Source organism: Rhopalosiphum padi, chromosome 4 (assembly GCF_020882245.1).
Source record: "Rhopalosiphum padi isolate XX-2018 chromosome 4, ASM2088224v1, whole genome shotgun sequence".
NCBI classification, from domain to species: Eukaryota; Metazoa; Arthropoda; class Insecta; order Hemiptera; family Aphididae; genus Rhopalosiphum; species Rhopalosiphum padi.
This window is the reverse complement of record NC_083600.1, coordinates 52,176,364-52,191,270: the sequence shown is the minus strand read 5'-3', so window position 1 is coordinate 52,191,270 and position 14,907 is coordinate 52,176,364. Positions and strand designations below refer to the sequence as shown.

The following is a 14,907-nucleotide window of genomic DNA, read 5'->3' as shown; positions in this document are numbered from 1 at the left end:
TGTTTTTTCTCAAAATATTTTTAATTTACTGTTTGAATACTTTTAAAGCGTACAATTGTACATTTAATATTTTTAATATTTTTTCATATGTAGTTAATACTTAATAGTTGTGTTCAAGCACGTATACAAAAAAAATTTTGGGTGAGGTTTACAAAATTTAGCAATACAAATTGTGCCGCAATATAAAAAACAATTTTTTCTTCGTTACTCAAAATTATTTGAACCCCCCCCCCTGTAAACGTGCTTGGTTGTATTGCATTAAGATATGTTATGATTTCATAGTAGAAATTAAATACATTTTATCTAATAGGTACTTAATTATAATAATTATATGCTATCCAAAATACTAAAACACCTACAACTAAATAGTTGAGTTTGATCTTGATTATTAATCATATTATGTATAATCATATTTCTTAGAAAAATAATTGTAACTAAACAAGTAAATAAATAACAACATTATTTTAACAGAATTATAAAAATGGTAACCAATTAATAATATTATACCAACTTTATTAGGATTATACTTTTGAACGGTTATTTTTCCAATAGTCAATTGATTGCATTTCTATGAGCCTCGATACTGTTCGATCAAATGCAAATATTTCTTCATCACCAGTAAATACATTGGCTTTAGCATTGGTCTAAAAAAAGTCAATACATTGTTTTTTTTCTGAAGATATTAACACATTGTAGTTGAAAAAAAAATATAATGATTACTGCTTAATGTTATAATCAATGGTTTTAATAATAGAATATAGAAAATAAATTATTTATCACTGAAGCTTAATTAACAAATTAATAGTTTTTTTATTTTATTTTAAATGTTTATTTTTTACAATACTATGATACTTTTTGATCATATATATGAGAATAATAATAATAAACGAATATCATAGAATTTACAATTTAGTAAGCTAATTAAATTTCTTAACAGTTGTAAATATTTCACTTGAAAAATATTTATGTAAAAACTGCTATTAGTTGAAATTGTAGCTGCTATGGTCATTATAATTTATAAATTTAACTTTTAATATATTAGAAACTGATAAAATGTTAGAGTACTTTACCGATTCGGGTTGTAAATTTAAATCGTCCATAAGAACTTTTTGGTCATCATCTAATCCACCTGTTTTTTTAGCTACAAATAATTCTTTTACTGGTTTATCTGCATATATTAGAACAAATATCTAAAAAAAATATTTTATATTACTTATTGTTGATAAATTAAATCTATAAGATTACCTTATTGTCATAAAGTGTATCAATCAGAGTAATAAAACGTCTCAATGGTGACAATGAATCTAAATCCAATTGAGGAACATCTCTTATAGCTATTGTATGAAACATTTGAGCTAAATATAAGTAATCCACAGCTCCTAAAGGCTGAAATAAAAGCATTTATACTATAAATTCATAAAGTATATTAAGTAAAATATAATATTTACTCTATCACATAGTTCTTCAAAAGAAGCATCCAAGATTTGTCCACATACTCTTTGGAATACAAGATTCCTTTGCATTATAATTAATGTTCTTGGCCTAACAGTATCATTTTCACTGTTTGTAAATCTCTTAATGGAGTTTTCAAAATCTTTTATGGTATCAACATTTCGCCTATGCAAAATAAATAGAAATTTTACTGTAAATAACAACAAATTGGTAATTACTAATTAAGTATCATAAAACTATATTTTTTTTGTATACAGGGTGATTCTTTACAAGTGGAGTAGTAGACAAGCATTTTACGGGGTAATCCCGTACCACTCCACTCCGCACATTTAAACTTTAAATACTTATCTAATAAACTACTACCCTAAATTTGATTTTTATGTATCAAAATACTTAGAAAATTATTCTGCTTTGAAATATGAAAACTATGTTGTCATTCAAAAAAGTAAAAACTTAAAAAAATATAAAAATAAAAAATATTTAAATAATATTTTAAATAAAAATAATTTTTTAATAAAAACGTTGTTTTCAACAACTTGAAACTATGTAAAAAAATGTTTTCAAAAACATGAATATTTTTTGAAATAACGAGTGTTTTATGATAAAAGAATCACCCTGTATAAAGTTATAAGCTAAGTTATAAGAGGTACCATTGCATTGTCAATACGAATATTATTACTTTACCATGGTCAATGAAATAATGAATGTATTTATTAATAACTTTTTAAATAATTTTACCTATATTGACTATGCTATACAACAGGGGTGGCCAACCAGTCAATCGTAAGATGAATTTGAGTCAATCGCGACACTTTTTCCCATTTTCATAAAATTTTGAATTTTTTTCAGAAAAAAATAATATTTTTTTTTTTTTTTTGTAAATTTGTATATTTTTGTTTATCCCAGAAATATAAAAAATGAGATTATATATAGATATCGAATAAAAAAACTGTAACACACATTGTCAATCTTTTTTTTTTTTGGTTGATCGCAATACCTTAGAAAATCTCGGAGGTCGATCGCAAGTCTATTAAAGTTGGCCACCCAATATGGCTATACAATATTATTTAATTTAACGACTAACAAAAAAATTCTGAGTGTGAATCACAAGGAACGATGGAACACATTGATAGTGTAACAGTACCTACCTTAAGTTAATGTTTTTATAAAATTAATGTTTATAATCTAATCTATACCTACTCACACAAAATATGATTTGTATCCACTTTTTGCTCTTATAACTCTATAATCAATACCGGAATCCAAATTTACTACTATAGAATGTTGCTTTAACACTGGTATGAATGGTAAAAATAAAAACCTTTGTAGTCCATTCTTATATAGATCATCTGGTTTACGATTGCTGGTTGCTACCATAACCATACCTTTATCAAAAAGCTCAGTGAAAAGTCGTTTCAATATCATTGCATTTGCTATGTCAGTCACCTAGCAAAATTATTCATGATAGTCCTACAATTATTATAGAAGTATGAGATTTAAGAAAGACAATTTTTTTTTTTTTAATTACTTGAAATTCATCGAAACAAAGTAACCATGATTGTTCTAGTATTGTATCAGCAACCATTGGAATTGCATCAAAATTGTTTTTAGTGCTCAATCTTAAATTATGAACTCTATTATGAACGTCCAACATAAACTCATCAAAATGGACTCTTCGTTTTTTTTCAACCTGTAAAATTGGAAAATTTGCAAAATAATAAGATTGAATGTTGGACAATTACCAATTATAATAATTATTAGTATTTGAGTTGAGCAGTAATTTTATATTAAAGTTTGTAAGCTTTTTTTTATAAGTATAAACAATTTAAGATAATATACTTAATTATTAATCAAGAAAAAATAAAAATTAAGAAAAATTGTAAAGTTAAAAAACAGTTATATTAAATAAATAATAAATTAAAAATTAATTCTAATTAAAACATATACTTATCAAAATTGTTATATATACTTTATATTATTTTGTTTTAATTTTGTAGTCAAATATATAAATATGTTAGTACCAATATCAATAGTTAAAAAATATAATATTTACTTTGCAACAGGAAAAAAATAAATCCATTAACATGGTTTTACCACATCCAACTGATCCATGCATGTAAACACCGTTTAAAGGTTCTTTCAGTCCACTAAACAATTTTGAAATTACATTTTGTGATGGTGGCGAATAATCTTTCAATGATGTATACACTTCATCTAGCTGTTTAACGATTTTACGTTGATGATCATCATTGATTAATTGACCATCACTCACCCGTTGATCATAGAGTTCAGATGGTTTTGTTAGCAAACGAATGTTAGTGTAAATTGTACGAATTTGTACATTTAATCGTGAGGTATTCATGATGGTAGATTAAATTGTATAAGTAGGTATAACAACTGATTCTATTCTGTAAAATTTAATTTTTTTATTACTAACAATTACTAAATGTTTAATATTGACACATTTCAAAAACAATATAATATACTGTAATGTATTACAAAATGTACTATTTCCTATGATGACGAAATATACATAAAGTGTGTGTATAAGAATACATTCTTTTAAGTTATTGGCGTAAAGCCACATATTTTGATGTTTTACCTTTAAAACTTAACGATGATGGATGAAGCCATTATGAAAGATGTATCTTTAATGTATAAATGTATAACATTCACTATTCATGCATATTCAGTATTCACTATTCAGTAAATAATGTTTATTACGGAGAACATTCATAGATTATAGTAGCTAATAGCTATTTAGTAATCGCTTATCACTAATCAGTAATAATCGGTATATAGAAAGTATTATCATATTATGTAAATAATCGTATCGTGTTTTTAAACTATTATTATCAAAAAATGGCGCTCAAATACGTCACAGGTACTCCGTCTTATTAACGTCTGTACTCTGTAAAACATATTAAGTATTAACATTCCAATATTTAGGTTCAGATTTGTGTTATTAACTTAAATATTAGAGTGAGTTGACCTATTATCAAACTTAACGGTAAGGCAATTAGCGTTAAGTTTCTTAAAATCTGTGTTCTCTTTTTAGCTTTTTAGAACACCTATTTTAATTTTGAAGTGAGTTATGGGTAAGTAAAAATATTAAAATTTAATAATAATGCTCACAACAGTCACAACTCGCTTGAAAGTTAAAGAATTTTAAATAGCCAACGATAATACACAGATAATGTTTTTACCCACAATTTTGATAATAAGTCAATTCACTCTAACACATAGGTAATAATATGTATTTTGTCATGCTCTAATACATATATAATATCAACACAAAACTGGAATTGTTGAAATGCTGAACTTAAATATTGCCATATTGGTATGTTATATGTTTGTAAGACGGAGCCAACCATCGGCGTAACTAGGGGGAGAGCTTAGTACCCTGTATTTGTATTTAGCTCCCTTATAAGGTTTTACTTTTTAGCCTCAATTAGCCTTCAAATTATTTTTAACTTTGGTTTTTTAGGACTCTGGCCCTTGTAACTATTAAATCCTAGTTACGCACATGGAGCCAACACATACGCTGGTATGACGTCCTCTTAAAAGGATGTTACACTTTCATTCATTATCTTCGTCTTATAATAAACGCATAACATTGTAAATAGTACATTCTGAAGAATTCATTAACTTCTTTGTAGTTTAATATTATACTGAGTTTACATATTATCAAAGTAAGAATATCTAGTGAACCTCATGGGTTTCTTATGTAGCCCCATCAGCCGGACACAATTTACTTCGCCTCGGTGTAAGACAATAAAATGTCACTGCCCCCGTTGTAGTGTGTACGGATCATATTATGGTCAATGGTCATAAATTACAGACTTCGAGACCGGATTTGGCAAATTAAGTCCCAATCTATTATTTTTAAATCAACAGAGTACTTACTGCCTAAAAAAAAAGTGGTAAATAGTATCCCACATAGAAAATAGAGTGGTTATATTGTGTCCCGTAAAAAATATTTAATACGGTCAATTAATATTATTAACACATCACTTTTCAATAAAATCGATTGATGAAAATCTTTTATGGATGTAGGAACATGATTTTTATAGTTATATACGTACCTATGATAGATACTAGGTATGTGATTTTTCATATTGAAACAGAACCATATAGGTATATATTCCCCTTCTCTGAACAAATAATTTAATAAGGTTAAGTATTAAATACAGTGGTGCGATGTCATGCCATACTTTTAATTGATTTTACTTTTTAATTATTGACATAAAAAATTACACGGAATGATTTATATAGGAGGTTAACTAGATTATTTTTTCTATGATTGTTATAACAATGTTGTATAGGTAAAAACTTGTATGATTTCTAAATTTATTACTCATTAAAATTGTAAAACATTTATTAATGGAAATAAACAATGACGTAATATTGAAAATACATAATCATTTGCGCCTTTTGCATGCATATTTTAATAATATTATTTTCCAAAGATATAATACTGGCGGTGGTACTGTATGAGAACAGTAATTTACTTACTCGTATATGTGATGTTGTAATAATTGTAATAGGTATTTTAGATGTTAGTGCTGTTAAGCATAATGGATGACAATTATTGCAATAATATAATAAATAAAAAAAATTTGGTGATAACTGAGATTTTGGAAACCGAAGAATCATATGTAAATCATTTGAAAGAAATAGTAGAGGTAAGTTTATTGTCTATTAATCTTCGTAGTTCGCATAGATTTAAATACAGTGTCCTGTAAGGATTTACCCATTGCGATATATACTGAAATAATAGAGATATCATAATTTTTTTTTTATGAGACTCATAGGGGCAAGGACTAAAAGAGTATAAGTATTTCATATTTTAATTTAATTTAATGTTATTGTAAAAAAGTTAAAAAATATCAAAAATAGCTATTTTGTATAGTTTATTATTCTGAAAATTTTGATATTTCAACATTTTATTTTCATTAGCATCGTGATTTTTAATATTTTTTTTTCAGAATTGAGAACATTTTTATATTATTTTACGGGTAATACAAGCTCGCGGGCCACGTTTAATAACACTGGCACTTATAATATGGTATTAAATAATTCATAATTTTTTTCGTAATAAGAAAAAAAATAAAAAATCATGAAATTAATGAAAATAAAATATTGAAACGTCTAAATTAAAAAAAAATAAATTATAAAATAGCTATCTTCGATTTTTTTTTTAAATAATTAAATAAAAAATTGTGTTTTAGCAAAATATTAAATTAAATTAAAATATGGAATACTTACAGTTCCTGTCCCTGTGAATCTCATAAGAAAAAAACAAAATTATGATATTTCTAGCTATTATTTCAGGAGATATTGCAATGGGTAAATCCTTGCGGGACACCTTGTACCTGTGTAGGTATATATAATTCATATATAATTTATATAGCATTATTCTTCTACTAAATATGTTATTAATAGGGTTCGGGACTTCTTGCATTTGTATATTTTTTTGTAATAGTTGTAGATTATTCTAGGTTAATTATAAATTTGTTTTATGAAATGATGAAACTAAATACTGAGTTTAAATTTGTATATTTTTGCATATTTCGTCATATTTTAAATTTATATGTACGTAAAATTGTCGGAAAAAATCATAATTGGAAAAAATTTAAAAATACATTTTTTTAATAAATTAAGGTCGTAGTCTGTCGTATCTAACTTTTTGTCGACAATAATTGTATAGTTGTGGTAAAACCTAATGATCTAATAGATTCTAAATTGTACGACAAAATGAAAATTTAAAAAGCACTACGTGTCCATCTAGGTTAATCACGGTTAACTGATCGCATATCACATGTTTACGTTATTTCTTATTTACTTAGGATATGTGCCAGTTTTTTTTTTATAAATTATAAATTATAATCAATTTGTTATTTTTCACGATTTTTGTTATGTACCTACCTAATTTTTAAATTTTTTTTTATAATTATAATATGCGTTTTCAAAAACAAAATAAAGAATAAGTTGCATATTTTTAAGCATATATTGATGATTTTGACTGCATATTTCGATAATTTTAAGTGCAACAAGTCCAGATGCCTAGTTAATAGTTATGAATATATCTGTTTACTTTGTAGACTAGTCGATTTAGAGAATTACACATTAAGTAATTTATTTGTTGAATTAATCTGTAACTTAATACTTAAGTTATTTAAAATTGAATATTCGTGAATTACTGAACAGTGGATATCAATAATATTATGCTTTTAATTTTTGTTTAATACCTAATAAGTTATAAAACTGTTAGTCTTGAAAAAATTATTATTATTCTTAAAATTAAATTTACATATACATATAAACCTATACTGTAAATGTTGAAGTGAGTTGATGTATATCTAAAATATTTCATTTTTAGTTTTAATAACAAAATCTAATTTTTGACTTTTTTATCGTATTAAATATAATAAAAATGTAGGGACCTATATATCGAATATTGACTGAATAAATAATTTTTATTTATACATATATTATAAGCAATTTATTACAATTAATAAAATTCCTTATAATAAATTATTATAAAATGTATAGTTATTATTAGGGCTTGAGATTTAAAAAACTTGAAATTATTAAAATAAGCGTTCAAATAATCATTTCAATACGTCATTATAAGCAATCCAAAAAGAACTTAAAAATTTAAATAATCAATAAATTTGATTGGTATCTATCAAAAAAAAAAAAATCATATTAAAAATAAAACCAGCGAAATTAGAAAAATAAACACTTATAATTTCATATTTTTTATTAATAGTAATAATAAAAATTAGCTTAAATTTGTATTAACAAATAATTTATTGTAGTAATATTACATTAATTAATAGCTATCTGCTAGATTTTATGTCAGTTCAAAAAATAAACTATAATCGTTCCAAATTCTAGTAAAATAAGTTCAGATAAGTTACGTAGTGATAGAGCCATGGTGAGGTATATCCTGACGTATTTTGTAGTGCAATACATTCATCTAAACTTTAAATTATTAGATATTGACTATTGTAATAGATATAATAATTTTAATTTAGAAAAATGGTTAAAATAAATATTAAAATTCAAAATAATGTACTAGGAGTATTTGGAATATTGGAAGCATAAAGAAATATTGTCAAAAGAACATTGCAATCAATTATTTGGAAATATCACGGAAATTTATGAATTTTCAAGGTAATTAAGTACAAAAATATATTAATTTTTCGTTCTATAATAGTTGTAGATTTAAAGTATTAGTGGGATTGTGTGTGTCACTAAAATATAACTTTGATATGAAAAAAGGTGTTAAAAAGGTACAAAAATGTTATAGATTTAGAGGAAATAGCAAGAATATTACATTCTATACGGGATTATACGTATTGCTGGCATGCTATAACTTAAATCTTAATATATATAATATATATAGCCCGACATAGGTATATTTAATTTGTCGGTTGATCCTGGATGGGAATTTTTATAACGAATTGTAATAAAAAAAAAACTACTGTTAAATAGTTAATCTCACAAAATCGGTATATAGAGTATAGACACTATTCGTATAATTATTATAATGTATAAATAAATATAAGCCACAATATAAGCTAGAAATTGCTAGGTCAGTTGTGGTGGACCAGGAAGGGTATGAGCAACATAAATAGGGTAATTATTTTAGGATTACAATTTATTAACTCGATCAGTACTTATTAGTGTTTTTGAAAATATTGTTTTTTGCATGATTTGAAATCACTATTATACAACAGTCAACAGTACAATATTTTTTAGGAAAAAAATATTGTCTATATCATTATAATTTTTTTTTAGTTTTCACTTATTTAAATGACGAAGTACATTTTTTATTTATTTTGTGAAGCAACATATTTTTCTAAGAATTTTGTTACCTATTACTCTACTAGAAATAATTTATTAAATTAAAATATGTATTTAAAGTTAACATAAGCGGAGTGATATGACGGTTACCCAAAATGTTGGTACCAATAAATACACCACTCTTTTATATTTTAAATTAATTTAATAAATTAATAGTAATAGTACACATTCTATAAAATTCTATTAAAAACTAACTTCACCATTCGTGGTTTGATTTTTAAACATAAAAATATTTTGTATCAGAATATGAAATATATATAAATGTACATTTGTCATTCAAAAAGCAATAACTTAAAAAAATATGAGAATTAATATAATTTTTTTCAAAAATATTATTTTGTTTTAACTTCAAATTATGTAAATTATATAATTTGATGAACGTTAATATTTTTTGTGATTATAAGTATTTCTACTAACTATTAACCCTTAAGGTATTTATTTCCTATAAGATAGCCACTGGCCACTGTTCGCCATCAATGATAAAAGATAACTTTTATATATTATATAATATATGAGTACCTACCATATGTATATTTTAAAGTTAAAATATCTATACTTTAAAAATATGCATTAATAGAAAATCGATGAAAAATAATAAAATCTGTATTATGTATAGGTAATTACTAATTATACGTATTAAAATTTTAATGTTTGTTCTTTGAATTACAGAATATTTTTAAATGAATTAGAATTGGCCAATAATAGCGTACCAAAAATTGCTCACTGTTTTTTAAATAATCATCTTAAGTTTATTATTTACTCAACATACTGCATTAATTTCCAAAAGTAAGTTACAATAGTTAAAATGTTTTATTATAAAAAATAATACTGGTTAAAACAATAAACCATAAAATAGGTAATGATGTTATTATTAATATTTAGTTCTGATGCTATGATATCAAAAATGATGCAAAGTCGACTGTCAACCAACATCATATATCAAAGGCAAAAAGAATTAGGACATCGCCTTCCACTTGGATCTTATCTAGTACTGCCTGTACAGCGTATTTTAAGATATCATTTATTACTTAAGGTATTATGTTGAAATTTATCTGTAAAGGAAGGTAAATAGATAATTTTTTTTAAGTAATATATTCATATGTGTAATTGGTGTTTGATATTCGGGGTGGGGGGGCTGAACGCTGAAGCCCAGGTCTATACTAGATACTCTTATAATGCTTTATTTCAAAACAAAACCTGTAAAAAAAAGGCTATATCAATTCTAGTGGGAGGCTAAGTCCCCCAGCCACCCTTATTTGCACTTATAAATATATACTAATGTTATACAAAAAAATACATTATGGTACGTGCTCCTTTATAAAGTCTAGTGTAGTAGTGTTAGTGATATAGAATTTATTGGAAAATATACGTATATTATGTACTTACGTAAAATCTGCGTTTTTGAATTAATTTCATTAATTTTATAATTTTATTATTTGAGATTATATTTTTAAATGTTGTATTATGTAGTTTTAAGAATAAAATTTGCTATAATAATATTATTTTAAATACTTTTATTGTTAAACTTAAATATAAATTTAAAGTTAAGAACGTTATCTGTGTTAATACGTGTTCAAGATACATTTTATCTACATAAGTTAAAACTAAATTATGTCTGCTGAGTGTCCTGAGTTTTTAAAAATGAGAAGGAAAATATATTTCACTTAGGTATCCATATACATTTCAGCCAAATGATGATAATGATGCAAACTCACCTCGATGTATTAAACATATTATAATATGTCTATATAAATCTCAACTAAAAATAATATGTACACTTAATATGTAAATCTTATTATTATTTATTGAGTTTTCTTGGAATCACGAGCTACGATACTCGTTTAAAGTGATAAACATGTATGGTTTAATGTTTTCGGTTGTTTAAAATTTAAAAATAAATTGAAAGTAAAACTCTGGCATAAAATAAATTATTTACATTCTTAATTTTTTCTTTGTGTCTGACGTTGATTTATAGAGCAGTAAAAATGCTTCAACTATCAATTTTTAGGGTAGTTTTGGTAAAAATTTAAATAAAGATAAAGTTAAAAAATTCAATGTACTAAATTGACAAAATTTCATAAAATTCTACATACATTTTTTTTACTATAAATCAAAAAAGTTCAGTATATTTGAGCAATTGAAGTTTAAATTTTTATGATATTTGATATTTAAACTTACAATAACGATATTTAATGGTTTCTGTGTTATTTTGTAATAATCATAGAAACTTGGAATATTACACTATTCTTTAATTATCAATACTTAATGACAACGTTTTGAGGTATACTTGACTCAAATTATACTTTCGAACTACATAAGTGTTGTTTTTTTGGAGTTAGAATTACAACTAATCAAGTTTATATTATGTAAATAATAAATTGTTAGGTAGATACACCTAATTGAAATATTTTAAATAAAGCATTTATTTTTTTCACAGAAATTAGCAGCATATACTTCATATAACGAAACTGATCATTCTTTAGTCGTAAAAGCTCATGACAAAATGGTTATTTTAGCTAAAGTTATTGATGAGACGAAAAATAAATATGAAAAAGAAGGTCGTATTAAGGATATACGATTAATGATTAAACATTTGAATTTGAAGGATAAGACAAATGTAATAACCACTGTCTGCACTCTACAGCATAGTAGATTGTCATTATATTCAAATAATAATTATTTATTCTAATAATAATTCGTGTTTCGTTAAGTTTAATAATACAAAATTATAATACAATTTAAATCAACTGTAAAAATGCATTGTTCTTTACAGGTCGATATATCAAACAATTGTTTTGAATTACACGCCGAAGGCGATTTAATGATCGCGGGAACGAAGAAGAAACTCCATGTGATTATATTGAACAATATGTTATTGATTGTCAAAGAACAAAAATGTGGACTGTTGGAATACAAAACTCATATAAAGGTAAGTTTTTCCTAGCTATGTCATTATGTTAAACTTTTAATTTTTTATTTTTTAGAGTCGGAACATCACTGTGATTGAACACGTGAAAGGAAATCCACTAAGTTTTCGTTTGGCATCTAACGTGGGATCCAAACATTCGTTTACATTGCAAGTAAATTCATTATCATATTTATTTTATCTTCGATAAATTAAATTAATTATTTAAAAAATTGATCAGGATTTAATTAGTTTTAGTATTATCTACAATAGGTATATATTTTAATTACCTAATAAATGTTATTATAATTTTAATTTTTAAAGATGAAATCTTAATTTTAGGATAACTATTGTGGGTTTCACTGATAATAAAATAATTTAAATACCTATATGGATTTTTATAAATTTAAATATTAGTTATTTATTGTAATACTATAATAATAATAATAATAATATCTTATAAATATCAATTTTGAAAATTATAATTATCAGTATATTAAATACATTGATTAATATGTTAGGTAACTATAATTAATTGTTTGATTTATTCAAAGTTTAAAATGAAACGGTAGTAGGTAAATATTTTGGGGTTTGCCAATTTATAGAGCAAGAGTTTATCTTAATATTTTTATTAATAGTTTCCAAGTATTTGTAGAGCCATATGCCCATATGTTTATATAATTATTAATATTGAAATTTTGAAATTTAATTATTTATTTAATTTTTGTGTGAAGCGAGAAGTAGAGAGTTATAAATTTATGTTTAGTAAATAGGTGAATGGGGATGTACGAGAATAAACACGGTGAAACATAATAATGGTGTTATACATTATGTAGCCATGTACCATCTATAGAAAACAGATTTATATAAAAAAATATTGTTTACAATATAGTATACCTGCATTTTCATTCCTGTCTAAGTGTCTTCTCTTTACTTTTTAAAATAAATCGATGGTCTTTTATACTATACATACTAGGCCAATTAAATTACTCTTTTTATTTTATTAAAAGTATTTATAATTGAACATATTTGATGTTCTGATTAGTTAAACTTAAATTCTTTTGTGGTTTTGTATTGCCTATAAAATATTAAAAAAACTTTTTTAAGTATTTGTAATTCTGATCAGTGAACATCATACAAGTATCAGAGTATAAAATATTACTTAATTTACATATTTCATATATTTGTTAAAGTGCATTACTTAATTATTCCACAGGCGACTTTAGCAGAAGAAAAGATATTTTGGGTTAAAATGTTAAACAATATTAAAAAAGATACTTCAGATCTCTCAAGCATCAGCTTTGCTGAATTAATGGCCAAATATTTCTACATACCACATTTATTTAATTAATTAATTCTAAATAGCTATTACTAAAAATAGCTATATTGTTATATTACCTACAGCTTATTAAATGTATGGTTAGAATTCAAATATAAATAAATAAAAGCAAAATTAAATACTTATTTACAGAAGTGTAAAGTGTTAAATATTATTTAGAGCTTTTTTTTTATTGTTTAATATTATAGTTTATAATTTTATATAATTAGTTTCAATGCAAATATAACTATAAAAAACGATTATTTAATTATGTATAAATATATATATATACCTATTATTAATTTAAATTCAATGTATTATGCATATTATACATTTTATATGAGCTGTGTTATAAATTAAATAATATTACAAATTATGTAATAAAAAATTATTGTATTTTTAACAAACAATTTATTTTAACAAATTTATTCTTAAACAATAAAAACTAATGTTTAGTTAATGTGTAATTACTTACGTTATTATTTATACACATTAAAATTTGATAAATATTTTTTCAGTAAAAAGTATGAATCGAGTATAGGTACTTTTACTACATAATAATATTATAATCAATCATAGAAATAATAATTTATAGCTCTTGTCTTGCACAGTTGTCCCTAAAATGACCATTCATTGTTTTTATGTGCAATACACTCAATATCCGTAGTAGTATGGCATTATATAATATTTGGGTTATTAACATCTCATGCATATCCGTAAACGGACAAAGTTCGCAAATAAAGTGAACCTTGGACAATTTAAGTAAACCGAACTACTGGTTACAGAGCTTGAAAAATAAGTATCGAGGGCTAAGCAATAACGAGTATTGTATACCAATCGGAACGTGATGTATTTACAGATACCAAACAATGAGTCATAATATAATATGTATTAGTATATAGAGTTACTAATAGCGTTTATATTATATGTGTGTAAGCGTGTTCGAGGAATCTCTGCGATTTCCTGTTGACTGCAGCCGGTGTTGTTATTGTCGTCGGTCTGTTGGTAATCGCAGGTGATACGTTGTTGATATTTTCCCGATTGAAAATTAAGATATTCTCCAGCCGAATCTCATGTGCAAGTGCCCCCGGTTTATACTATACGATACTAAAAGCAGATGTGTAAAATATGACCGCTAAAAATATAATTTTAAATACGTAGTACAAGAGCTGTGAGGCTTTACTATGAGATGACTTATGTGTTAATGTAAATACATACTATTATTATGTATAATGGGAAACATTTAAAGATATACCAAAGAAAAAAACAACGTTTTTATGTATACAAGGTAAAAATGCAAATTCATCAAAATTCCATTGATAATAATAAATCAATATCAAAACACTGAAACAAATCT

General features: G+C 24.5%; 2 protein-coding genes across 3 annotated transcripts; one reads left to right on the top strand and one right to left on the bottom strand.

The window, feature by feature from the left end:
• On the bottom strand, positions 1–4,225 carry LOC132929116 (putative ATPase N2B). Of its 2 annotated transcripts, XM_060994224.1 has the most exons (9): positions 4,055–4,225; positions 3,506–3,860; positions 2,981–3,142; positions 2,657–2,898; positions 1,449–1,617; positions 1,246–1,386; positions 1,071–1,190; positions 512–644; positions 1–434 (listed from the first exon to the last, which is right to left on the bottom strand). In XM_060994224.1, exons 2-8 carry the CDS (start codon positions 3,812–3,814, stop codon positions 522–524), a joined length of 1,266 nt encoding a protein of 421 aa, XP_060850207.1. In that variant the 5' UTR covers positions 3,815–3,860; positions 4,055–4,225; the 3' UTR covers positions 1–434; positions 512–521. The 2 variants fall into 2 exon arrangements, with proteins under 2 accessions (XP_060850207.1, XP_060850206.1); XM_060994223.1 differs by lacking the exon at positions 1–434 and having other exon boundaries at positions 493–644.
• A 1,804-nt stretch (positions 4,226–6,029) lies between these two features.
• On the top strand, positions 6,030–13,626 carry LOC132930039 (pleckstrin homology domain-containing family G member 1-like). The gene is made up of 8 exons (XM_060995695.1): positions 6,030–6,137; positions 8,540–8,634; positions 9,997–10,113; positions 10,210–10,360; positions 11,765–11,944; positions 12,101–12,256; positions 12,312–12,407; positions 13,449–13,626. Exons 1-8 carry the CDS (start codon positions 6,030–6,032, stop codon positions 13,581–13,583), a joined length of 1,038 nt encoding a protein of 345 aa, XP_060851678.1. The 3' UTR covers positions 13,584–13,626.
• The last annotated feature ends 1,281 nt before the right edge of the window (positions 13,627–14,907 follow it).

Bases quoted from the DNA above. Each gene is read 5' to 3' on its own strand.
- LOC132930039 (XM_060995695.1), top strand. From the start codon at position 6,030: ATGGATGACAATTATTGCAATAATATAATAAATAAAAAAAATTTGGTG. The intron at 10,361-11,764 runs GTATTATGTTGA...TTTTTTTCACAG, and splicing joins GATATCATTTATTACTTAAG to AAATTAGCAGCATATACTTC. The intron at 12,408-13,448 runs GTAAATTCATTA...ATTATTCCACAG, and splicing joins AACATTCGTTTACATTGCAA to GCGACTTTAGCAGAAGAAAA.
- LOC132929116 (XM_060994224.1), bottom strand. From the start codon at position 3,814: ATGAATACCTCACGATTAAATGTACAAATTCGTACAATTTACACTAAC. The intron at 1,618-2,656 runs GTGAGTAGGTAT...TATTTTGCATAG, and splicing joins GGATACAAATCATATTTTGT to GCGAAATGTTGATACCATAA. The intron at 645-1,070 runs GTAAAGTACTCT...GACTTTTTTTAG, and splicing joins TAAATTTACAACCCGAATCG to ACCAATGCTAAAGCCAATGT.